Source organism: Vulpes lagopus, chromosome 8, assembly GCF_018345385.1.
Source record: "Vulpes lagopus strain Blue_001 chromosome 8, ASM1834538v1, whole genome shotgun sequence".
Lineage (NCBI taxonomy): Eukaryota > Metazoa > Chordata > Mammalia > Carnivora > Canidae > Vulpes > Vulpes lagopus.
In genome coordinates, this window is record NC_054831.1 from 31,602,359 (window position 1) to 31,629,628 (window position 27,270).

General features: G+C 36.4%; 2 protein-coding genes across 2 annotated transcripts; one reads left to right on the top strand and one right to left on the bottom strand.

Annotated features, from left to right (window-relative positions):
* Positions 1-4,833: 4,833 nt before the first annotated feature.
* On the top strand, positions 4,834-24,534 carry CBR4 (carbonyl reductase 4). Its single transcript, XM_041766128.1, has 5 exons — positions 4,834-5,160; positions 6,995-7,115; positions 8,057-8,193; positions 10,205-10,339; positions 24,247-24,534. The coding sequence occupies exons 1-5, from the start codon at positions 5,019-5,021 to the stop codon at positions 24,423-24,425; spliced, it is 714 nt and encodes a 237-aa protein (XP_041622062.1). The 5' UTR covers positions 4,834-5,018; the 3' UTR covers positions 24,426-24,534.
* On the bottom strand, positions 22,716-23,257 carry LOC121497079 (cytochrome c oxidase subunit 7C, mitochondrial-like). Its single transcript, XM_041766129.1, has one exon. The coding sequence runs from the start codon at positions 23,040-23,042 to the stop codon at positions 22,851-22,853; it is 192 nt and encodes a 63-aa protein (XP_041622063.1). The 5' UTR covers positions 23,043-23,257; the 3' UTR covers positions 22,716-22,850.
* Positions 24,535-27,270: the final 2,736 nt, after the last annotated feature.

Here is a 27,270-nt window from a genome sequence, read left to right on the forward strand (position 1 = left end):
CTTTTTTCCAGTGGATAGTCTTTCCTCTTTTGTCGAATATTAGTTGACCATAAAGTTGAGGGTCCACTTCTGGGTTCTCTATTCTGTTCCATTGTTCTATGTGTCTGTTTTTGTGCCAGTACCACACTGTCTTGATGACCACAGCTTGTAAATATATTTTCTTTATGATTTTTTAAATAACATTTTCTTTTCTCTAGTTTACTTTATTGTAAGAATATAGTGTGTAATACATACAACATACAAAATATATGTTAATTGTCTGTTTATGTTATTGGTTAGTGTTTTCTGGCCCAAAGTAGGCTATTTGTAGTTAAGTCTTGGGGAAATCAAAAGTTCTATGTGGATTTTTGACTGCATGAAGGTCAGTGTCCCTAACCTATGTATTGCTCAAAGATCCACTATAGTAGGACACTGAGATCTCAACTTTTTTTTTAAAGATTTTATTTTTATTAAAAAAAAAAGATTTTATTTTTATTTACTTATTTGAGAGCACATGCAGGACTGGGGCGGGGGCGGGGAGCAGAGGGAGAGTGAGAAAGAATCTGAAGCAGATCTGCTCTAAACCCAGAGCCTGATGTGGGACTCCATCTCATGGCCACAAGATCATGACCTGAGTCAAAACCAGGAGTTGGACAGTTAATTGACTGAGACACCCAGGTGCCCCTCAATTAACTTTTTAAATACAGCTTTGTTGAGATATATTGCACATACCAAACAATTCTTCCATTGAATGTGAACAATACTTCTAATTACTTTCAAAAATATTGTTTTTTAGACATTATTTTTGTAATTAAGTGGTATTCCTCTTGTAACAAATAAACAAACAAAAAAGAATGCCAAGTATGTATATTTAAAATTTGTCTAACAGTCCTTACACACAGGAATTTTCTCAGGTGCTTCCAATAATTGGAGTCAAGAGAAAATATATTCTAATGGAAGTTTAAGTGAAAGAAAAGTGTAAAATGTGGTCAACATATTATTGCAAAAGTGACAGGTGTAGTGAGAAGAAAAGACTAATGGCAGACTGTCCTGACGGCTTTCTTCAGTGTCTTTCTTGGGAAAGGAGACCCAGGTTAATTTACAGACTCTCAGTTCACTATCAAGGGGTTAGGGAGAGACTTTCTCTGCCAGTAACCAACCTGGCTAATGGCTGATATGTTGTGATAAGTGTTTTCTCACCCAGGATAGTAGTGGTATCACATCAAGAGGTGAGAAAAGTAAATAATAGCTTTGGGGTTTAAGCTGAAGTAAATGGCAAAAGAAAAGCTCCATTAAGCACATATACACAGTGAGAAAAATTGGAAGATTTGAGAACTCTGAATGTCAACTCCCATTGTGTGTTAATGATCTTTGTCATTGATGGAATAGGTCTAGAAACATGATTTTTGCTAAAATAACAATGTATAGAAAAAAATATAAGCCTTTTTGTATGAAATTGACAGAACTATCCACGAATATTGAATCTCTGTGGATTGCTCTATGACGCTGGATGCCAGGGTACAGCTGGTGTTTGAGTTTGACCCACATATTGGTAATTTATCTGAAAGAGCTTTTTCTTTCCACGATTGCATATTATGAGTGTGTAGTGGGAGAAGAGCTTAGACAAATCAGACAACCCATCTTGATATCATTGCTAGACTATTTGTTTTTAAGTGCAGCTTTTATCTTGTGACTTCTGGTTAAAGTAACTCCTTATTTAATGCCTTCATCTGACTTTAAGTCCTGCTATAATCCAGCACCATCCCAATTTTCTGATAATCAAGTTTATTTCCTCATTGTTTCAGATATATAAAGATTCATTCTTATATCTGAGTGTTTATGTCGTTTACTTCCAATTATATTCACTTTCTTAAAAGTCTGCTTTGATGTTGCATCCTCTGCTTACAATAATAAGTACTATAAGAATAAGCCTTATTATATATATGTGTGTATATAGATATATATATCTCATAATCCCATAATCCCCATAATGGTGGACTATGCAGCTGTGAAAAGGAACAAGGAGGATCTCAATATACAGCTATGGAATGATCTCCAATATATATACTATTATGCTGAAAAAACAAAACAAAACCAAAATGTGGAACAATATTTATAGTATGTAACTTTTTGTATAAGAGAGTGAAATAGAAAAGATATATGCATTTTCTAATGTTTCTGAAAAGAAAGAAGGATAAATAAAAAGTTAACCAAAAAAATGTCAATTTTTAGGGATGCCTGGGTGGCTTGGTGGGTTAAGTGTCTGCCTTGGACTCAGGTCATGATCTCAGGATCCTAGAATTGAGCACCATGGCTCCTTGCGCAGCAGGGGAGCCTGCTTTTCTCTCTCTCTCTGCATCCCCACCCACCATGCATGTTTTCTCTCTCAAATGAATAAATAAAATCTTTTTAAAAAAATGTCAATTTATAGAGGTAGGAAGGAAACAGGGCAAGGATGAAAGCTATACTTCTTTGAAGTACCTGTCTTGTGATTTATATCAAGACCCATGTAAATGTTGTATATAATAAAAATAAAAGTTTCTAAAAATTGTAAACAACCTGGTATCAGGTCTGTAGTATAACTCTTCAGAGAAGAACTGTCTAAAGAACTCTTAAATTACAGTATTTTGACAATATTGCTGTTACTTTAGGGACATAAAACTCCATTAAGAAATCTTATGCTGCATTCAGTGTTCTTGTTGTCAACGTTAATATTTGTATCACTGAGGTTTTTTCTCCTAATTTTAGAAATTGTGGTAAAATACAACATAAATTTTATTATCTTAACTATTTTAACTGTACAGCTCAGTAGTACTAAGCACAGCCATATTGTGCAACCATTGCCACCATTCCTCAGGAACTTTTCATATTATAAGACTGAAACATTATATCCTTTAGACAATAATTCTTCAAACCTCCCCTCCCCCTGAGTTTCTGGCAATCACCATTTGCCTTTTTGTCTAAGATTCTGACTATTCTAACTACCTTGTATAAGTGAAATTATACAATATTTGTTTTTGGTAATGTGCTTATTTCATTTAGCATAATATCTTCAAGGTTTATCTATGTTGTAGCATATTTCAGAATTTCTTTCCTTGTGTGTGGGTGCCACATCTTGCTTATCCACCATCTATTGAAGGTCCTTTGGGTTGTTTCACGTTTTAGCTATTGTGAATAATGCTGCTATGAATGGGGTATACAAATATTGCTTGGCACCCTGCTTCTGCCTTCAATCTTTTGAGTATATACCCAGAAATGGAATTGCTGGATTATATGGTAATTCTGTTTTTAATTCTTTGGAGGAAACACCATGCTGTTTCCCAAAGCTACTGTACCAGTTTTCATTCCCACCAATAGTGCAGAAGAACGCCAATTTTTCCATGTCCTCATTAACACTTGTTATTGTCCTCCTCCTTTTTGTTGTTGTTGATAGGAGCCATCCTAAAGAGTGTGAGATTTTACTTGCATATCTTTGCAAGCCATTTCAAATCCCTTTTGGATCTAGGTGAAATAAAAATAATATTTAAAAAACAACATCCAATTTGCTTACATTTTCCTTCTCTCCTTCTTTTCCTTCCTTCCTTCCTCTTCTTTCATTCATACTGTATCTAGTCCTCAAATCCAACTTTTCCATGCACTCCTGGAGTTTTTTCATTGACCTCCCTCCCTTTCCTCTGAGCTGTTGTATTAATATAATTTTTCACTTTAGGATTTCAGACTACATGCTAGTGTTTTGTGTATATTAGTCCTGTGTGTGTTGTTTTTTTAGTAGCCAGGCTGTGTGTTTTTTTAGTAGCCAGGCCCAAGAAACTACTTTTCTGAATTGTCTAATGCAATGACACTCTATCAAGAGATGCTTTCTTTTAACAGTATTCTTGTTAACAAATGCCCAACTTTTAGCTAATTAACTTTCAGAACACTCAGCACGTCCTCTTTAGAATTGTAGGAACCTGTTTTTATTTGCAGCAGCCATGCTTGTTTCATCGATCCTGAAAGACTATTCAATTACTCAACTAAGATTTCTTGAGTTCCTACCATATGGTGTTTTTTTTTTTTTTTAAGATTTTATTTATTTATTCATGAGAGACACACAGAGAGGCAGAGACACAGGCAAAAGGAGAAGCAGTTTCTTCGCAGGGAGCCCTTTGTGGGCCTTGATTCCATGATGCCGGATCACTCCCCGAGCAGAAGGCAGCCGCTCAACCACTGAGCCACCCAGGTGCCCTATATATCCTGTTCTTGACAGGGCACTGCATTTGCAACACCCTTTGAGATGAAAGGTAATGTCCACATGGGGTGAGGTCTAGTTCTGTTGTAACTTTGGGGGAGGAGCAGGTAGGATAGGTTTTGCGTGAGTCTAATAGTTGGGGACCACTCCTCAATAGGCAGGGCATTTAGTCTCTAGCCAAAACCAAATCTTGGATGAAAGGCAGACAATGGAACCCTGAATAATGTATATTCTGGGTTTTAACTACCATAATCAATTTATCTCCGTTGACAGGGCTCTCCTGATTTTAAAACGTTAAGTCCAGCGTCTTAACCTCATTACTTCCAGGCAAACTGGAATGGCAGGTCATCTGAACTCTAATACTGGCTCTCACGTCCCAAGGGCTACGAGGTCACTCCAACCCGCCTTCGTTACTTTGAATACATTTCTCACCAAACAGTGCGCCCACGCCTTTTCCACTCCCGAGTAAAGACTACAAGTCCCAGCATGCAGCGCAGGCCAGTCCTCGACCGCCGGGGCTCTTTCAGGCAGTGTCTCCCGGAGGGCGCTGGGCCTGGTAGCCTGTGCGCGCTGACGTCATGCGTAGACGTCATCCTCTCCGCGCCTCTTCCCCGCCTACCGGGTTGCCGAAGTCCAGCGGCAGGAGGTCTAAAGCGGTGCTTTTTTTTTTTTTTTTTCCCTCGGCGTTTTGGGTTTTTGTTTTTTTTTTTCTTTCTCTTGGAGCCTCCATGGTTTAAAAGGCAGAGAACATCTGGAAAGGGGTCGCTACTCCTGCCCTCATTCCTCCGAGTTCGCGATTCCGCAGTCCGCCATGGACCGCGTGTGTGCAGTTTTCGGAGGCTCCAGGGGCATTGGGAGGGCAGTGGCCCAGGTGATGGCCCAGAAGGGCTACCGGCTGGCCGTCATCGCCAGAAATCTGGAAGGGGCCAGGGCCGCCGCCGGAGAGCTCGGCGGTAGGTAACCGAGCTGTCCAGCCGTGTGGCTGCAGCCCGAGCGCCTCCGGTTTCCTCGTTTGTGAAACGGGAAGGTCTGGCCTTCCTGGCTCTGAGGTTCAGGAGTTCGGCTTCCCGCGCCCAGGAGCACCCGGTCGCGAGTGTGGACGCGGGTTCGGGCAGAGAACCGCACGGGCCGGTTCCCCGCAGAGCGTGTCCGCGCGGCCGGCCGCCGAGGGGTGCACGTTGGGGTTTCCTGGGAGGCCCGTGAACTGAGCCCCCACCTCCCTGAGGCTCCTGCTCACCTGCCTGTCTGGAGGGAGGAGACCTGGGCCCAGAGGAGTTGGGCGCGGAGGCCCCTGCGGTCCTGCCGGTCCTGCCGGTCCTGCCGAGGCTGTGGACGCGGGCGAGGGCGCAGAGCCGTGTCATAGACGGACTCCGTCCGTTCTTGTTCTGGCTCTCCCACATCCATAAGCGCTCAGTAGGTCATTAAATCGTTCTGGTGGCTCTCACAAATGGTGAATTGAGATTTTTCAGGTTCTTTTTTTTTTTTTTTTTTTTGAGATTTTTCAGATTCATTTAAAATCCAATTATTTTGGTTTGTTAGTAATGGATTAGTCATTGTTTTTTGCACTATTTTGCAAATTTAAGTCTCTGGATAGTGGGGAGAAACAGGATGTAGGAAAGATGCCAAGATGCGGTAATGGAGTTACTAGAAGGCTCTGGTGCGCTTCATCCACTCTCAGGAAAGCACTGGGAAGAGCAGAGGCCTGGGGAGGCACCTGGAGGCTGCATCCTTTAACATTAGTATTTGTTCACCCTAGTTGTGCACATGGGTTGTGAAAATACTAGACTCTGTTTAGAGAGGGGGATAATAAAGTTACGGAGCCAGGAGAATTTCAGTGAATGCTTCTTGCTGCTCATATTCACTGCCTCTGTTATGGTGACAAAGGAGTGAGAAAGTGGGTTTTCCTTATGGGATCATCCCAAGCCATTAGTGTTTGCTAGAATAGGTTAAAACTGTTGGTTGAGCTTCCAGGGGTTATTGTGGCCCAAGTTTCAGATGAATGCCAGCAGTGGGTCACAGAGGAGTGTGAAAGTGTAATTTTAGTGTTAACATACTAGGTAAAGTCAGCCAGAAAATAAGCAGTTGTTTAGTTTTCCAAAAAAATATACGTTTTAGAGTATTAAAATGATGTGTTATTAAAGAGAATGCTTTCGTTGAAGTGTATTCTTCTGAAGTTTAAGCATCTCTAAAAAGTGGGCATTTTAAAAAAGGGAAGTAACAGTTTTTAGTAAAAGTTATTTTTTGTGTGTTTTTTAGTTTTGGCATTTCTTTTTCTTTTTGTAGCTTCCTGCCATGTAATGGTCGGTCTTGAATAATAGTTATTGTAACATAGATGCCATAGTAAAAAAAAAAAAAAAAGTGAAAGAAACCCTAGGGTTTATTCTTAGGACCAGAATTAGACATAAATTTCAAAAAAGAACTATATTACACAGAACACTATTGAATTGAGTAGCATGGGGTCACCATCAAAGCCAGAAATATTATTAGATTAATCTTACAGAGCCTTGTGAACACAAAAAAAAGGCCCTACCATTTTTTGACTAAAAAAAAGTTTTAAGATTTAGTTCTGTAGTATTACTTCTCCTTGTTCTCCATCCATCCCCCCACCGGAGTTTTATTGGACTGAACTCCTTGAGAGCAGAAATTCATGACATAATCATTTTTTAATCTCTAGGTTCTGGTAATTACAGACTTAGTTCATAGTAGATGCTTAACAAATGTATATTGAATAATTTTTAAGTTGAACTTATAATTTATAAATAATGCTAATTTAACTTTGTTGTATAGGAGATCATTTGGCATTTAGCTGTGATGTTGCCAAAGAACGCGATGTTCAAAATACATTTGAAGAAATGGAGAAAAATTTAGGTCGAGTTAATTTCTTGGTAAATGCTGCTGGAATTAACAGGTTGGTCACAAATTTAAGTACACTTCTCATACATTTTTTTTTCTAGCATGTCTTTGATTGGTATGAGTAAATATATTAACTTGCTCTACTTCTAATTGGAAGAAAATATGTATTTTAAAAAATATGAAGGGACACCTGGGTGGCTGAGTGGTTGAGCATCTGCCTTTGGCTCAGGGCGTGATCCTGGGGTCCCGGGATCAAGTCCTGCCTGGGGCTCCCTGCATGGAGCCAGCCTCTGCCTGTGTCTCTGCTTTTCTCTCTCTCTGTGTTTCTCATGAATAAATAAATAAAATCTTTAAAAAATATATATGTGTATATATTTTAAAACTTTGTCAATCTATACATTCTTTTCTTATAAAATATAAATTGAGATACACAATAAGGATGCATTTCGATGAATTTTAACATTGTAATCACACCCATATTGAACTATAGAACTTTTTCAGCACTCTAGCAGTTTCTTCCGAGTTAATACTTTCTTATAGATAACCACCATTCTGGCTTCTGTCACCCTTGTGTAAGTTCATGAACTTGTATTAGAGGTATTTTATTGTTAGGTATTTTTTTCTTTTTAAAAGACGAATTTAGGACAATATTTAGCATAATGTATTTTATTGCTAAACAGGGCTTACTATAATGGCAGTTGCTCAGTTCGTTTAAGATATTTTGGCTACATGGTATTACTTTTAGTGATTAGGAATATTTGCCATTCAACCTGTCTTCTAAGTTTATCTGTTCTGATTTATGAGTTATTTTAGTGCCCCTTAAAATCAGTTTAAAGTGGGAGTCTGTAGGTATTCTAGCCCAAATATATTTCTAATACTCTACTTTCAGTTAAAATATCATGTATTCTTATCTTTAAAATTTGTTTTATCTCATTTTTAATTTACGTGTTACTGTTTTTTTTTTCTTTCTTTTTTTTTTTTTTTTTTTTTTTGTAGGGACAGCCTTTTACTAAGAACAAAAACTGAAGATATGATATCTCAGCTTCATACTAACCTCTTGGGTTCCATGTTGACTTGTAAAGCTGCCTTGAAGACTATGATTCAGCAGCAGAGAGGGTCTATTGTTAATGTAGGTGAGTCTTCACCTGTGACATTAGACTTATCTCATAGTGCCATAAAAATATTTAATTGATTAATTTGGAGCTTAGTCACGTGTGAAACTTGGATGAAATGGGTCTTTTTACTATCTGTGGAAACAGGATTTAATTAAACAGTTAATGGGTAAAACAGGAATTGCAAATTTACATCTCTCTAGTGGTCAAGCAGATGTTAAATGAATGACATCACCAGTATTAGAAAAATGACAGTACAAGCCATATGATACATGACAAAAGATGCCCAGTTTCAGTGTCCAGAGGCCATGTGGAAAGGCCAGGGCAGCCACTGTTTAGATGCAGTTGATTGTTGCTATGCACAGATCTGGTCTCTGTTTTCCCAGCCATTTAAGAGAAATTAGACATCCTGATTTTCCATGTGATACCTAATTTTTAAAATATGGATAAGGAATTGAAAAACTTTAGATAGCGGGGGCTAAAAAATGATCTCTGTAGCAGTTGCATGTGTTACTATAAATATAGTACACAGGTTTAGGAGGAAGTTTTCTGAAGGGGATGATTTTTTTCAAATGAATGTAAGTAACTCCTAGTCTTCAGTTCATCTGACCCATGGGGCAGATAAACCGTGTAGTGTGTGCTTGTAGACTTTAAAACGCAAAATGACTTAAAATTTCCTTTCAGTTTGGCAATTTGAAAATAGCAGCAGCATATTGTCTGCCTTTTAATTTAATTTTTTTTAAAATTTTTATTTATGATAGTCACACAGAGAGAGAGAGAGAGAGAGAGGCAGAGACATAGGCAGAGGGAGAAGCAGGCTCCATGCACCGGGAGCCTGACGTGGGATTCCATCCGGGGTCTCCAGGATTGCGCCCTGGGCCAAAGGCAGGCGCTAAACTGCTGCGCCACCCAGGGATCCCCTGCCTTTTAATTTTAATCAGTAATACCTTAAAAGGCCATAAACGGGGAATGCCGCTCCATTTAAGTAAATGGCCCTGTTGTTTTAATTTAGGAAATGGCTTTCCAAGCCAAAATGTATGGTTTTTCTCTTTGGAAAATGAGAAAAGAATACTGTGCTAATAAGAATTAGGACATTTTTGACGTTAACCCTTAAAAATGTAGGAAATCAGTTTCTTAGAATTAAGATTAGTAAATGATTAAAAAGTGAAAGATTAGTCGACCTTTACCTTCCAACACAGCCAGGTGATGTTTTTGCATTCTCAGAAGCTGGTTTACTGGCCCATTTATATCACCTGATAATGTGGGTTTATTTGTTTAACACTAAACTATTCCCTTTTTAGATATATTTTAAAAGCCCACTTCAGTCCTTCGTATACATGCAGAGCTTTTAAAATTGTGCTAAAGGTACATAATTGCAAGTCAGAGAATCTTTTTACAGAAAGGACTACTTTAAACTCTTAGAAAGTTCACTGATTATTTCAGAGGTTAACACTTCCTGACTAGATGGACAGTAGTCCATGCAGGGAGCCCGACGTGGGACTTGATCCTGGGTCCCCAGGATCAGGCCCTGGCTGAAGGCGGCGCCAAACCACTGAGCCACCAGGGCTGCCAGTTGAACCTTTGCTAACTTAGATTGATGGTAGTTCAAATTTAGTGAGATTTATCTTCACATGAACTATATTTTTAGGTAGAAATGAATACCTTCTCATGTCGGCATTGTAGAACCCATAAAATCAGTCAGCCAGGTTTTAATCTTTCCTACTGGACACTTTATAGAACCATATCTGACCTACTCAGAGATGAGAGTGGGTTTCTTTTACTTAATGGATCAGCTCTCAAGCCCCTGCCTGACATTTGAGGTTTTACATGAGCTTCTTTCAGAACTTGTTTTCTTTTTGTATCTGAAGCAGACTCCAGCCCTAAGTCTTATTACTCAAATGACAGTATTTAGAACTCCTAATTTTAGCAAAGGACAAGGCAAAATGGTTTGTGCTTTGTTAACTGTAAATTATTTAAATATTCAAATAACTCATTAATTGGTTTAAATTTGCTTTTGTTTTATTTTTTCTAGGAAGTATTATTGGTTTAAAAGGCAATTCTGGCCAGTCTGTGTACAGTGCAAGTAAAGGAGGACTAGTTGGATTTTCACTTGCTCTTGCTAAAGAAGTAGCAAGAAAGAAAATTAGAGTGAATGTAGTTGCACCAGGTCAGTGAAAACGTTTTTCTTTTTTTAAAAATTGAAGTATAGTTGACATACAATATTATGTTAGTTTCAGATGTACAATATAGTGATTCAAAAATTATGTATATTATGAAATGTTCACCATGATAGGTTAGCTACCATCTGTGTACTATACAAAGTTTTTACAGTATTACTGACTATATTCCCTATGCTGTACTTTCTATCCATATGACATATTTATTTTATAATTGGAAGCTTGTACCTCTTAATCCTCTTTACATATTTTGCCCGTCCCTCCATCCCTCTCCCCTCTGGCAACCATCAGTTCTCTGTTATTTATGAGTCTGTTTCTGTTTTTGTTGAGTCATTTTGTTTTTAAGATTCCACGTCCAAGTGAAATCATGTCATTTGTCCTTTTCTCTCTCTTATTCGCTTAGCATAATACCCTCTAGGTCCATCCATGTTGCCAATGGCTAAGTTTTTCTTCTTTTCATGGTTGAGTAATATTCCACCGTGTATATATATGTATCACATCTTCTTTATCCATTCATCTATCATGAATGCTCATTTAGGTTGTTTCCATTTCTTAGCTATTTACATAGCCAGTTTCCTTCTTTTGCTGTTCAGTTTTCTTAACACCATTTATTGATGAGACTGTATTTTCTTTTTTGTAAATTCTTGTCACCTTTGTCATAGATTAATTGTCCATATAAAAAGAGAGTTTATTTCTGGGCCTCCATTCTGTTCCATTGATCTATGTGTTTTTGTGCCAGTACCATACTGCTTTGATTGCTGTAGTTTTATAATATAGTGTGAAATCTGGGATCTTGATACCTCCAGCTTTGTTCTTCTTTCTCAAGATTATTTTGGGTGGGGGCACCTGACTGGCTCAGTTGGTAGAACGTGTGACTCTTAATCATGGGGTCGTGAGTTCAAGCTCCACATTGGGTGCAGTGATTGCATAAGAAAGAAAGAGAGAGAGAGAGAGAGAAAGAAAGAAAGAAAGAAAGAAAGAAAGAAAGAAAGAGTAAGTTTGGCTATTTGGGGTCTTTTGTGATTCCATATAAATTTTAGGATTCTTCTAGTTTTGTGAAAAATTACTATTGGTATTTTAATAGGGATTACTGTGGGTAGTATGGACAATTTAACAATTCTTCTAATCCATAAGCGTGGAATATCTTTCCATTTATATGTATCATCTTCAGTTTCTTCATCAGTGTCTTATAGGGTTCAGAGTATTAGGTTTCACCTCCTTGGTTAAGTTTATTCCTAAGTATTTTATCCTTTTGGTGTAATTGTAAATGAGATTTTTTTTAAATTTTTTTCTTCTAGTTCATAATTAGTGTATAGAAATCCAACAGATTTCTGTATTGGTTTTGTATCCTGCAAGTTTACTAAATTCATTTATTCTAGTATATTTTTGGTGGACTCTTTATATGTATATGTATGTATGTATATGATGTCATTTGCAAATAGTGACAGTTTTACTTTCTTTTAGAATATAGTTTATGTATCCTTATGGCTTTGTACAACAATAGCAGAGATTGTTCCTGTGTTTGTAAGTACATTGCCATCACCAGGCATATTTGAGTATCAGAATAGGAACATGAAATCTTCACTGTTACTGAATTCTTGAGTAGTAGTATAATGTGTGAGGGCATGACTGTGTCTTGACAGGACTAAAATGGCTACACCTGCCCACACTGCCAGTCTCTGTACTACCCTCAAGGAAGAGACCAAGAGTAATGCCAGGCTGTTTTGTTTGCATAAACCACATTGCATTTTTTTTTCTTTTTTTAAGAGAGGGAGAGAGAGAATCTTAAGCAGGCTCCACATTGGGTGTGGAGCCTGACATGATTCTTGATCTCATGATCCTGAGATTATGATCTTTGCTGAAATCAAGTTAAGCCACCCAGGCACCCCACATTGCATTTTCTAGTAAATGATTACTCTCAGACTGAAAACACAAGAGAAATTTCTCATTTAAAAATTAGTTATAAATTAGTTATAAATTAAGACCTCTTAAGAATTGAATGTAAGAATTTCAGGTTAGGTTGGGGAGTGGGTGTTGGTAACATATCCACTTGTTGAACTCCAAATTGTATAGTTTTGGAGAACTATTTCCATTTTAAGTATCCTTCTCTCTTCTTGGAATGTTCTTTGATTTATTGCTCACTGGGATACATTTGCTAATTAATTTAGATTTTGTCACTATCCAAGCAGAGCTTTCTTTTTTTTTTTTCTTTAAGATTTTATTTATTTATTCATGAGAGAGACAGAGAGAGAGGGAGAGAGAGAGGCAGAGAGAGAGGCAGAGACACAGGCAGAGGGAGAAGCAGGCTCCATGCAGGGAGCCCGATGTGGGACTCTATCCTGGGTTTCTGGGATCATGCCCTGAGCTGAAGGCAGATGCTCAACCACTGAGCCACCAGGCATCCCGAAGCAGAGCTTTCCAAGTAATGTGTATATTGCCTAAATGTATTTCTTGTGTATCTTACAGAAACAATATTTCTCTATATTTAAAATATTTGAGTAAATCTATTATACAACATGCTTTTAATAATAGTATAAACAAGAGGAAATAATCAAAGAGGGCTGCATATGTGATGTCATTTACACATTTCACCAAGCAACCAATAATTGACATACTGATTTCTCCAGAAAGTTGGTATTCTGACAGAAAAAGAATTACTAGGGGTCACATGATGTTTGTTTTCAAAATAGACAACATGCCTTTCACTGTACCTCATTGTACCCTAGAGAGCAATCCAGGATTCATGTTAGAATTTCAATACAAAAAAAAAGAATTTCAATACAAAGAAAAGTTTGAAGGATAAAAAGATATTTACACAGGCTCAGGAGAAAGAAACATCTTTTTAGAAGTCAGTTTATGAAGTAGCAAGATTTTAACAGTGATTTTTATCTGTAATTGTCTCTTTAATGAATAAATGGAGGTGCTGAGGCTCATTGTGTGATGGCACGGGAGGAAGAAAGTGGTAGGACATGGTAACAGAAATGAGACTGAATACTCTGGCACCAAAAAGTACTATTATGTATGCATGAGGCACTGCTTAGAGGAACTAAGGTTTCTCAAACCAGGCATATGTTGGAGTGGCCAACAATGAAGATGACTGTTTAATAGATGTGGCTGTTTAAAAATTTTCAAAATAGTAGAAGTCACATGGGGAAGCTTACAGTAGAGCTAGCCTCCTGGAGAAAATCTATCAGGAACACTTATATTCTTGTTAAAGATGTAAGAAAATTCAAGCCAATAAAGATGCAATTCACTTGTAAGACAAAGCAAGTTTGATTTGGGCTAATTGCACAAAAATCAGAGATTTCTTAAGACAAGTAGAACATTATTATTATGCACCTGTTCCTTTTCTTGTGCTTACTTTGGACATTCCTCATAGCTTGAAAATACTGATGGATTAAATGGGATGCAAAGCCAATTAACTTGATCTGTCTGTTACAGATAATTGGAAAATATTAAAACAATGATTGGAATTAAAATGTAGCTTTCTTTTTTTTTTTTTTTTTTAAATGTAGCTTTCTAAAGGCTAAAGAAATTTTCCAATTCTTATAACTTATGCTAAGCTTTTAAAATAAATTAAAATATACAACTTACAGCTGGTTTGCTGGTCTTCAAATTGATTACCTTAAATTTTTAAAAGTTCTATTCCATTCAGTAGTCACCTGTACACATGAACACCAGGCATTCTACAATCACTTAAGTCTCATTTTGAAATTTCCTCCTTCAACTTAAATTTTCACAGTGTGCTAAGTAATCTTCAAGACGAAGGGAAAGACTGATGAAATGTGAGTGTATTGATAACAATCTTCAAGACAAAGTTATAAAACCAACCTCCACTTTGACCAAAATAAGAATGCAGAATCTTTATAAGTGAAAACTTTTGCCAAAGCTCATCTTGAAAAGGTTAAGTTGCTCAGTTTCCTGAGCAACTATTTATTTTATTTTTTAATTTTTAAACAAGATTTATTTATAAAGAGATCACAAACATATGCAGAGGGAGGGGGACAGAAGCAGACTCCCTGCTGAGTGTGAAGACCGATGCAGGGCTTCTTAGTTCTACAACCCTGAAACCATGAGCCAAAATCAAGAGTTGGGTGCTTTGCCAAGGGAGCCACCTAGGCAAGAAAGAGGCTATATTTTAGATGCCAGTCTCTTTTCTGATCTACTAACATTACAGGGCCTCCCAGAAGTGACTGAAACAATGCAGCATATAGGTATCTATCAGAAGATGTGTTTAGTTCACAGGATTATAGAAGCAGTTGAAATTTCTTTAAAATACCTACATAAAAACATACTACATTCTCCTAAGCATGAAATGCAAAATGTTCATAATTGTACATATTTTTTTTCTGCCAAAATAGGGCTAGAAATGGTGAATGTGCAAGTATTAATTATGATGACTTTAAGATTCGTCAGAAACCTTGCCCAAGTGGCATTCCAAAGTGTCCAGACCAGTTAAACATGTATAAAATTAGTACTAATCCAGTTAGAAGTACAAAATGAAAATTATGAATGCTACCTTGAGTATCTGGGATTCCACAAATTTATAAGGAAACCATGTAACAAAGTAGATTCTAGTTTTAAGAAAACATAGTTTAGTATTTCAAAAATCTCAAGAAGTCCCACAATAACATCAAAAATCATTTATCTAGGGCCGCCTGGGTAGCTCAGTCAGTTAAGCCTCTGCTTTTGGCTCTGGTCATGATCTCAGCCATGGATGGAACCACACATTGGGCTCCTGGCTCAGTGGGGAGTCTGCCTCTTCCTCTCCCTCCAACGTTTCTCCCTGCTTGTGCTCTGTTTCTCTGTGTCAAATAAATAAATGAAATCTTTTTTGAAAAATCATTTATCAAAAAAATAAAAATAAAATAAATAAAATAAAAAATCATTTATCTGGAAATTAGAGTTCTTTGTGAATCATCAGTTCAGCAGAATACAGATAATGTAAACAAAAGTTTAATTTATCAAGGACATAAGAACCATGGCATTAGAAAAAGTATAAACTGTCCTTGAACCAAATGGATATTAGAAAAAATCCAAAACCATACACAGATTACCTAGATTAGTTAAAGAGGGTAATAAAGTGCTAAAACTTCAACCTGTAGTACCACTCTTTGGTCTTATAAAAATTTGTTGTAAGGGGGTGCCTGGGTAGCTTCAGTGGTTGAGCGTCTGCCTTCAGCTCAGAGCGTGGTCCTGGGGTTCTGGGATCAAGTCCCTCATAGGGCTCCCCAGAGAGAGCCTGCTTCTGCCTCTCTCTGTTTCTCATGAATAAGTAAATGAAATCTTAAAAAAAAAAATTTGGTGTAGGTATTTATTCGACTTTTAAATAAAATGATTGTTTTCATATATCTCTGCCAGTTAGCCATGGAATCTTTGACCTAGCTTATTGTAGGTATTAAAGAATTGATTACCATATACAGAAAAGACATTTTGGTTCATTGGTTGTTTGTAAGAGAGTAGACTGGAGTAGACCTTTGCCACGATTCCATTTCAAGTCACTAATGGTTCCAGCTTGTGTGCTGGGATTGTGTTTTATTTGGCAGTGATCCCAAACTAGCAAGGCTTAGGGAAATGTCAAAATGTCCTGATAACCCTTGTACTCTGTTATGTGCCTTCATCTCAGTTCATTGTTTAGTCACAGAGACTAGCTAAATTCAAGTATTCCAAATCCATGAACATTTGATAAATGACTCTGGTTTAGATATAACCATTTTAGAAAAAAAAGGAAAAAGATAGGGGATCCCTGAGTGGCTCAGCGCTTTAGCCCCTGCCTTCAGCCCAGGGCGTGATCCTGGAGTCCCAGGATCGAGTCCCACATCGGGCTCCCCGCATGGAGCCTCCTTCTCTCTCTGCCTGTGTCTCTGCCTTTCTCTCTCTCTCTCTCTCTCTCTCTCTCTCTCTCTCTCTCCCTCTCCCCCTCTCCCCCCCACCCCGTGTCTCTCATGAATGAATAAATAAAATCTTTATAAAAAAAAAAAAGATAATCCAAAATTTGTACTGTCATTTTGACACTGCTTTCTGTTTATGTATGTTTATGCAACCTGATTGATTTTAGTATTAGCCTAGTTTAGCCATATACAGAATAGATTATTTGTGATTTGGGGTTGCATGTATTTGCTTCCCTCTGTTAGGGATTGCAGTAGTGTGGGTGATGAAGAGTTAATTCCAGTTTATCATGATTTAAAAGCTGAATGATAAAAGGATAACACAAGTGTTTCTAACTCATAATAACTCAGCAGATTTCCTGGAGTGTCTCCTATGTGCAAGGGTTCCAAAATTATAAAAAAAGAAAAAGATATTTCTGCTACAAGGAGCTAAGTACAGTGAGAAAGACATATAAACAATTATAGTGCTATATGATGAATGTACAGTAGATGAACATGTATGATGCTATGGAAACACCATAGAAGGAATGCTTAATTTTGTCAGAGTGAATTAGTTGTCAAGGCAACAGGCTAAGTAATGGGGAATCCAATTTGTATACAAAGGGAAGTTTTATGAGTGTTTTATATAGCCTTTCCTATATAGCCTTTTCCAACAAGTGTTGGACGAATGGAGTCAGGAAGCTTAGGGCAGCAGATGGCGGGCGGCAGGGCAGCCCCAGCCCCTTGCAGAGCCAGGCTGTAGAATGGTGATTAACTGGGGACAAAACACATTAGTCGCCGAGCCCCATGGGGCGGGCCCGTGCAGCATTGAGGGTGCAGGTAGGGGCTACAAGAGATGGTGGGCACGGTGAGGGGTACGGCCCCCATGCTTGGTGGTGAGTGCCCTGACACCAGCACTGACGGGTGGGGCTAGGCCCCTAGAGCTCGGGGTGGGGGGGACGGCCAGGTGGGAGAGTCTTACTTTCTAGTACAATTTTTACTTAAAAAAAAACCTATTGCTAAAAATGTGACCACTTCATAGGGTGGCCTTTTTTATGATGGCCATATATATTTAGCAGGATTCATAGTATGAATATGTTTAATTGGTCAGAGCAAAGTGCAGGTTGAAGTAGAGGAATTAAATTGATTTTATGGATTATTTATTTATTTTAGGTAGTAGTTTCAACCAGATTCATCACCAGATCTTTTAATAGAACTGACAACAACATTAACAAATGTTTCTTCTTATGTTAGTTTAACTGGTCACCTTCAAATGGAGTTTCCAGAGGCAAATCTTAACAGGAAAAGCAAGAAACAGGGAAAATAATAAATTAGGCTATTATTTGCGGTCTAATGTTATTGACTTTTTAAAGATCAATTAGTTACTAAGCTTTGTTATTCAAATCTAAAATAAAATTTTCTCATCATGGATAAATCTTACTATTAGAAAACATTGAATATAGGGATCCCTGGGTGGCGCAGCGGTTTGGCGCCTGCCTTTGGCCCAGGGCGCGATCCTGGAGACCCGGGATCGAATCCCACGTCGGGCTCCCGGTGCATGGAGCCTGCTTCTTCCTCAGCCTGTGTCTCTGCCTCTCTCTCTCTCTCTCTGTGACTATCATAAATAAAAAAAAAAAAAAAAAAAAAAAAAAATAAAAAAAAAAAAAAAAAAAAAAAAAAAATTGAATATGAGAAACAATATTCGATGATTTGACACTATAATGGATACATTACTTTAAAAATGTGTTTTCAATAGATAATAAAACATGATACAAAATTCAGAAGTACAAAAAGGCATAGATTGAAAAGTGAGTCTTCTCTCTCCTGATCATCTAGTTTCTTTCCTCAAAAGCAATTACTGTTAACTAGTATCTTCAGTAATTCATATACAAGCCAATAAAATGTGTGTATACATACAATATATAAGTATGTGTGTAGTTATATGAATATACAATATATAAATATATACGTAAAAAGAAAACACCAGTTGTATCATACTATTCAGTGTTCTGTACCTTGCTTTATTCATAATACAATATATCTTAGAGTTGATTCCATATTATTCTGTATAGAACTGCTTTATGTTTTAAAATAACAGCTTTATGGAAATACAACTCACATATCATACAATTCATCCATTTAGAGTATACAATTCAGTGGTTTTTAGTATAGTTACAGAATTGTTCTATCATCACCACAATATATTTTAGACATTTTCCTCATATTAAAAGACACCTGTAGCTTTTAGCATTCACTCCGCATTTTCCTCCAATCTCCCCAGCTTCTTGTAACCACTAATCTACCTTGTCTCTGGATTTCCCTATTCTGGACAGTTCATAAAAACAAAATCATACAATATGTGGTCTTTTTTTTTTTTTTTTTTAGATTTTTATTTATTTGAGCAATAGAAAGCACGCAAGCAGAGGGGGGAGAGAGAGAAGCAGACTCTCCACTGAGCAGGGAGCCACATGTGGGGCACCCCATCATACTGGGATCATGACCTGAGCCGAAGGCGGATGCTTAACTGAGCCACGCAGGCACCCCCTTGATATGTGGTCTTATGTGACTGCTGCGTTACTTTTAATGGCTGAATTAAAAGACAAGTAATGTCTGTCTTCTGGGTATACCATAATTGATTTAACCTGTTGCTTCTTGATGGGCAGTTAGGTTGCTTCTGATCTTTTGCCATTACAACTTATAATGCAGTGGCAATACTTGTATGTAGTTTATTTTGTATGTGTAGGAATATATGAGTGTAATTGTGGGAATGAAACTGCTAGGACTCAAAGGGGATATGAATTTTAAATTTTGACAAATAGTATAGCATTGCATTTATTTTTGTAGGATACTTTAAGTGTCCACCTCTCCCTTCACTTTTTAAGTTGAAGGGCTTTTATGTTTACTACTTGGAGAAAATCTTATTGACAAACGTTTTCATAAGCTTGGCAGCTACTCAAAACAGGCATTACTCTATGTGCTCTTATGTGCTATTTGGTATCGAATTGATTTTTCACACTGCTTCTGTATACACTTTGACAAACATAATACTAAGACATACGAATTTGTTTTGTTTACAATCTTGGTCTAGTTTTTGGCAAAGGCCTGTTCTCTTTTAAGGAAAAGTGACTCGGGTTATTTTAATTCTTTCTTTAGAATTCTTTCTTTTGAATCTAGAGCCTGGAGTCATTAGAGATTAGCTTCACATTTTTTACCTCATTTCTGATAAATTTGGGAAAGATTTACATTAGTTTTTTAAAGCTGCAGAACAATTTTTAGGGCAGTTAAATTATTCTGTATGATATTGTAATGATGGATACATTATGTTATTTGTTTGTCAAAGCAGAGAACTATACCAGCCAAAGGGTGAATGCTAATGTTAACTATGGACTTTACTTAAAAATGTGTCAATATAAAAAATTATATATCAATATTGGACTATTAAATGTACCACCCTAAGGCAAGGTATTAATTGGGGAAAATAGGGGTAATGTGACACGAGAGTATATGGGAACTCCCTCTACTTTCTGCTCAGTTTTTCTTTAAAACTAAAACTGCTTTAAAAATAAGCCTATTAGTTAAAAAAGAAAGTGCTGATAATGATGAGAGAAAAGCTCTTGCGTCTTTGGACATGTTCTCAGTCTCCACATCAAACATAATCAACGAGGAGAATCCAGTATTGGTGAATTAATCTCTTCTTTTCAACTTGGCCTCTGATATTTATTTTATTTTAGTCTTTTTGTCTAGAGTTCAGGATTGGCTAGCTGCTGTTCTATTAGGATAATCATTATAACTATACATTCACAGACCTGGGGAGAATCTGTCTAACTTCTCCTTGTGAAATAACATCCTTATCTTCTAAGCTTGAGCAGTGGAGGGAGAATCTTCATATGAGGTGGGTGTCTGAACACATCACGATTCCAGTTCTGGACTTCTTGCAACCATTGTGGATTCAGATGATACCTCTCTATCCTCAAAATTGACCTAACATGGACACAGATTCAGGACTGAATCCAGGCTGTAATGTTGAACAAGACCTTATCAAAAAGCCTCAAGATATTATCCTTTATCTGTTCTGTGTATCTGGCTTACTTGGTTGTTTTTTGGAAGACTGTCTTCTTGGCCAATATCTCTATAGCATAAGACTTCTTTCCATCTCCCTAGAAGTGTGCTTAAACTTGTCTCAATGTCTAAATCTCTCTTCTTGTCTAAGGTTTGACTTTCTCTACCTCATGCTTTGTTCAGATCTGCCTTTTTTTCCAAGATGGGAATGCCTTCAGATGGCCTCTCACAGATTGTGTGGCCTTATTCTTTGTCTTCAAAAGGACAAACATGTAAGGACTGACATCTACCTAGAAGCTAGGCAGATCTGTTTCTTTCTGTACAGAATGAATGAAAACCTAGATTAGCATCTGTGCTTCCTGAATTGGAGCTATTCTAATTATCTACCCAACTATCAGTGTAGGAACTGAGGGTACTTTTAGGGAAGCTCACTTTTCTAATCTTCAAGGAATTTGTCATTTAGTGAGCCATACTTTTCATCTTAGAATCGTAGTTTTGTAGAGCTGAAGGACATCTCAGGGATCCATCATTTTCAATCTACTTCACTCATTTTATAATACAGAAACAGTCCTACAGTTTTAGATAGGTACATGACTTTGCTTAGGTCATAGCTTTGATAGTATTTAGTAGAGCAGGGAACCAGAATCTAGTTTAATGTGTCCTAATCCAGTCGTCTTTTTTCACTACAAAATGCTACTTTTGAGAAAAAGCAGAATCAGAAAAAACTCACTGGAAGTTGAGTCTGGAATTTGAATTTGCTAACTCATCATTACAAGGTCTTTCTTGCAAAACATTTTTACTGTAGTTTTTTTGAATTGCTTTTTTTTTCTTGAAGATTTATTTACTTGAGAGAGAGTGGGCTGGGGGAGGGGCAGTGGGAAAGAGAATCTCAAGCAGACTCCCCACTGAGTGAAAACCCTGAGTTGAGCTTGATCCCAAGATCCCAAGATTATGACTTGAACCGAAATCAAGAGTCAGACACTCAACTGACTGAGCCGTCCAGGTGCCTCAAGTTTTTTCTTTCTTTTTTTTTTTTTTAAGATTGAAACACATTATTGATTTTTTGCTGAGGATCTTGAGAGTGGGGAAATATTTTATGCCAATTTTGCCAGAATTCAAATCAACCTTAGAATAAAGTAAGTATATCATGAACTCTTTGAGAAGATAGTGTCAACTTAAAATGTTACATTCATAATTTTAATTCATTCAGCTTTTTAAGCATGTGAGATGAGTTTTTTTCTTTTCCTAATACACTCTGAGGTATTTTTGCAAATAAGAGTGTCAAAGACATAAAACTTTGGATATCAGGAAGTCCCATGATAGTGCTTTTTAAGGTGATTGGATTGCCTATTGATTATTCTGACTCTTCACTGTAGGTGAGGTTTCATTTACAGTTCACTTGAAATTCTGCAAAGGCTGGTTATCTAGTGTTATTATCTGTGTCAGCTACTTTATTCTTGCATTTCTTCTGGCCATTTCATTGTTCTTAAAGATGAAAGGAATTGAAGTATATGTTGTGGACTTTTTAAATAAATGTAAGATTTAATGGCAAAGAGGTCATATTTCACAATGTAATCTCACGGGGAAACACAAATAATGTAACATCATTTTGTTATTTCAGGTCCTCGTTACAGACAATCTGAAGTTAGTACTGTGCATCTTTTTCAGTAACTTTTTATTTGAATACCAAAATAATATACATATATTGTAAAGTATTTGGAAAGTACAGACAAGTACAGAGAAGAAAGTAAAAATCATCACTTGTGATTCTAGAATTTAGTGATAATCATTGTTAATATTTTGGTGGTTGTTTTAGTCATTAGTATATATTTTTTGTTTACTTTTTAAAGGGATTATAATGCATTTATAAGCTCCTTTTTAATATGCAAATACTATTTTCCTCATGTAAGTGTCCTTCATAGCATTGTTTTTAATAGCTGCATATTGTTTTACTGTGTGGCTATACCATGATTTCTTTAAATAGTTCCTTTTTTGAAAGACATTCAGCTTGTTACTACCTTTTCCCTAAGAAAGCTGTCACTATTTCAAGCTCATGATTACTTCTCATAAGACTTTTAAGAAACTGTTTAGATATTTATAAATGAAACCTAAGGCAAAGAGAAATAAATACTAAGAGTATTACATAATAAACCAGTGACCTGGACACCTGGGTGGCTCCTTGGTTGAGCGCCTACCTTTGGCTCAGGTCATGATCCTTAGGTCCTGGGATCAAGTTCCGCATCAGGTTCCTTGTAGGGAGTCTGCTTCTCCCTCTGTCTGTGTCTCTGCCTCTCTCTCTGCATCTCTCATGAATAAATAAATAAAGTAAAATCTTAAAAAAAAAGGTAAACTAGTGACCTTAATGTTAATTCTTTTTTTTTCTTAATGTTAATTCTTAATACAGTGTTTAGTTCACATTTATCCTAATACTTTTTTTTTTTTAAAGATTCATGCCATAAGTTTATTTACAAACATGTTGAGTATGTTGAATTCAAGAGTTTGATCCTTTTTTCAGAGACTGCACCTCTTAAAATGTTCCTTTTCACATCTGTTTAGTGGATCAATTAAAACATCCTTATTTTTTAAGCAGTTGGTGTCTTACTATAAAAAAAGGTGCAGCAAATCCATATCCAAAATACAAAGTCATCATAAGTAGTAGCCTCCACTTGTTTTCCACTGAAAATGGCAAATTCTTCCCGGGGCCCTCCTCATAGTGGCTCCTACGGACCACAGAGGTCGTGAACCTCCAGATGCTCTGTCCCAACATAGCGCCACTGAAGGTCCTGCAAGAGCCGCGGACCCCGAGACTGCGGGAACGGCAGCACCACGCTCGCTCCCCTCCGCAACCTTGCTCCTCGGCGCGCTGGGGCCGAAGGGCTATCCTAATACTTTAAATGGCATTGTATTTAGGTTGATTTACAGTTTGAATTACAAATGATTTCATTTTAACACAAGCCAATATGAAAGCTTTTTTTAAAAAAACTATTCTTGAGGTTGACATTTAACTTTCACTTCACGTGTCTGACTTTTAGTCTGTGTATTTTTCATGACCTTAAAATTTTAAAAATATTTTTTTATTTTTAAATATTTTTTATTGTTAATTTCATGAACAGTAATTATTTGCTTTCCTTATAAAAGTTTAAATGGGTAGTGTACAAGTATACTGATTGTGTAAGTTGGGTATTTTATTGGTAATATGTATTTGCCTCAGACTAATCTCACTAGATTTTCTTTAAAAATGTGTAGTTCTGGCATATATCTATAATATAAGTCACTTAGAATTGATTGTTTAGCATATTATGTGGTACTTTATACTACAGAATCATATATGTTAGAAAATGTTCTCTTCAAGCTTCATTTACCAATGCCATGTTAAATTTTGAATTTTTAGTATATGCTTGCATCAGAATAAGATTATTCCATAAGATTTTTTTCTTATATGAGTATTGGAAATACTGGTCTTTCTGACCATAAGCTATCTTAGCTATAGCAAATGAAACTAATTTTTGTCAGAACTCCCAAATCAGTTCACATGACCACCTTTCTTCCCTCTAACCCTATGACCCCACTACCCCCAATCAAGTGAAAATTACTATTACTTTTTTGTGGTACTTTGTGTATAAGGGTATTCACCAGATGACCTTTTATTATATTTAGGGGAACAAGAGAATGTTTCTTCTGTAAACTACAGGTTACCTAAGGAATGTAATTTTTATTCATGTTTGTATCTACCTGCTTATATTGTGCTAGGAGTTGGGCCAAGTTTTCGGAGTCAGATGTTTTTGTGTCCAGTAAGTGTTCATTGAGTTAAATTGAATAAAAATGTAGACTTGGTTGCTAGCAGAACTCTGTATTTCCTAAACAAGTTTGTTAAAAATCTCAGATTTTCAGGAGCAAGTTTGTTTTTATTTAAAATTGAGCAGATATCATAGTATCTATGCTTTTCAACTAAATAAACATTTCTCTTTTAGGATTTATTCACACAGATATGACGAAAGACTTGAAGGAAGAACATTTAAAGAAAAATATCCCTCTTGGGAGGTTTGGAGAACCTATTGATGTGGCACATGCGGTTGTGTTTCTTTTAGAATCACCATATATTACAGGGCACGTTCTAGTAGTGGATGGGGGATTACAACTCGTGATGTAATTTACAGATTAGTTAGTTATAATATTGATTACAATCAAGGGCACACTTTGGCTATTGATTTGACAGTCATAATTATTAATTTGCTAATTAAACCTGTTGATGCTACAAACATTGATTTCCATCTTTATATGAGTATATTTGAAAAGAGTAATGTGTGACCAGTTGTGTTTTCTAAATGGTATGTACCTCATAGACTGTAGAGATTTTAGTATATAGACATTTGCAAGTGATAGAAACAGACACAATTTTAATTTAAATATTTTATCTCAAAAGTCACACACATCATATGATCTAATTGTCATGATTGACTTCATTGTATCAGGCAGGATGCTGTCGAAGTTAATCTTCAGCCCGTTGGCAAAATAGAGGAGTATTTGTAGGGCATTCGTCAGTTGTCAGTACTTAAGCTGTCCTGCCAGTTAAACATTGTATTTCTTTTCCATATGCCTTAGAAGATCAACTTACATACAGGTTGGAAAAAACATCAGTTTACCTGGCATGAATTTAGAATCTAGTTTCTTTGAGTGCATTAGTCCTGATTAAGCAGCTGGGCAATATAATTTATAAATATAGGTGCAGTATAGTTGACGCATTCTATAGAAATTCTCAAAGATGATGAGGATTAACCTTAAGGTTTTAGCATCTGGTATAGGAATGAGCTGCATAGATCTGATCAACTTAGGAAATAGAAGCAGGGTTTTTTTTTTTGTGTGTGTGTGTGTGTTTAACCCGTAAAACAGTATAGCAAACTACTTAAAAATTAAGAGTATTTTGTGTGAATGAATATAATATGATTTTTACCCCAAAATGTTAGAAATATAAACGATGAATAAATATGCAGTAACAATGAATAAAATGTCACCTGTATCTTGTGAGCTTTCTGCTCATAAATTCTAAACCAGAACTGGTTTGTGTGTGTGTATATATATATATATCTCCTTGCTCTGCCCTGACCTACTGTACCCCACCCCACAGGGAGTCGCAGCTTCACCTGATTCTTGTGCTCACCCGGCTCGCTCACAGGCGGTTTCTTAATGACCGAAGCATTCCCCGCCCTTGGAATTTCTGCCTAATAATATATATTATTAGTATCCATAATCACTATATATATATATATATATATATATATATATATATATATATATATCAATATAATTTATAATTTTCTGTGTCGGTATAAAAATACATCACAGCCTTCTCAAATATCTGAAGCAATATATCATATATTGCCCTATCATCTGGGGAAAGGGTTAAATCTCTTCACCTCTTGCACTTCTGGATGCATATCAGGTTTTCATTTCTGTAATAGAAAACTATTCATGTATTTTTACATCATTTGTTTCTCCTGACCAGTATTTAAAACCAAAAGGATATTCTGAATACTGGCCAACAGGTTTTTTAGAACGAGCATCCCAAGCAGCATGCTTAAACATTACATTGCATATGGAAATTAAAAAAAACAATCAGATGTTATAAAAAAAAAAAAAAGGAGATTTATAAGGAGCAGAGCACTAATTTTAAAGTATTTATGGGATGCCTGGGTGGCTTAGTGGTTGAGCGTCTGCCTTCAGTTCAGGGTGTGATTCTGGAGTCCTGGGATTGAGTCCCGCATTGGGCTCCCTGCATGGAACCTGCTTCTCCCTCTATGTTTCTGCCTCTTTCTTTCTGTGTCTCTCATGAATAAATAAATAAAATCTTTGAAAAAAAAAAAAGAAAGAAAGTATTTGCTTGAAAATAGAGATAAAGACACAAACTGAATGTAGACTATCAGGCAGCATTTATTTTGCATTGAACACTTCTGTGGGGAATAATGTGATATTTTAAATGTCACTGAATTCAGGTTGATTTTTATTATCATTTCAAAATATGTGTTATATATATTTACTGTATTTTAAATAGTCTTTTTTACAGTTTTATTGGAGCTGAACATTATGTACACAGATTTAATTTTATATGTCAAGTCAGTGCAAAGGTGTGAATAGGATATACTAAATAAATGCCATGTGATAAAGGTAATAAAAATAAAAGTAATAAAGTCAGATTTAAATTCTACAGCAAGCTTCCTGATGCCTTAAAAATTATTTTAAATTTATCTTCAATCAGTTGGCAGTTGTGTATCTTTAGCTATTCAAGAACTTCAGTGATTTCTTAACTTGACATACAATTGACCTTTGAACAGTATGGATTTGAGCTTTGTGGGTCCACTTAGATGTGGATATTTTATAGTACAATACTGTAAATGTATTTTATGATTTTCATGATGTTTTCTCTAGCTTATTGTGAGAATACAGAATGTAATACATACAACTTGCCAAAAATGTGTTCACTGACTGTGTATGTTATTGATAAGGCTTCTGGTCAACAATAGGCTATTCATGGTAAGTTCTTGGGCATCAAAGTTATCTGTGGATTTTAGACTGTGCAGGTGATCAGTGCCCCTAACTCCCTGCATTGAGAACTGTGTTCAAGTTATTTAATAATTAAGTTTCTTTTGTATTCGTTTTATCTTTCTACTACATTGTAAGTTCCTGAGGGTAGAGACTGTACTGTGTTTCCATTCATTTAGCTAATTTAAGTAACTCAAATATTGATTGAATACCTGGTAATTATCTGGTACTTCTTTTGATACCCCTACATTGCCTCCTCGGTTCTGAGTACATTGGATATACTCCAACCACAATAATTTTTTGATTCAAGATCATCAGTCCATTACTTTGTGCTATAATTAATGATAGTCATTGAGATGTATCTATTCTAATATATCTGTCCTGGAATATTATTTTTTGGTCAAATCCCTGTGATTTACCTTTTTTGTAGTTTATCTTTTTTGGTCATTTATCTCTGA

Bases quoted from the DNA above. Each gene is read 5' to 3' on its own strand.
- LOC121497079 (XM_041766129.1), bottom strand. From the start codon at position 23,042: ATGTTGGGACAGAGCATCTGGAGGTTCACGACCTCTGTGGTCCGTAGG.
- CBR4 (XM_041766128.1), top strand. From the start codon at position 5,019: ATGGACCGCGTGTGTGCAGTTTTCGGAGGCTCCAGGGGCATTGGGAGG. The intron at 7,116-8,056 runs GTTGGTCACAAA...TTTTTTTTGTAG, and splicing joins AATGCTGCTGGAATTAACAG to GGACAGCCTTTTACTAAGAA. The intron at 8,194-10,204 runs GTGAGTCTTCAC...TATTTTTTCTAG, and splicing joins AGGGTCTATTGTTAATGTAG to GAAGTATTATTGGTTTAAAA.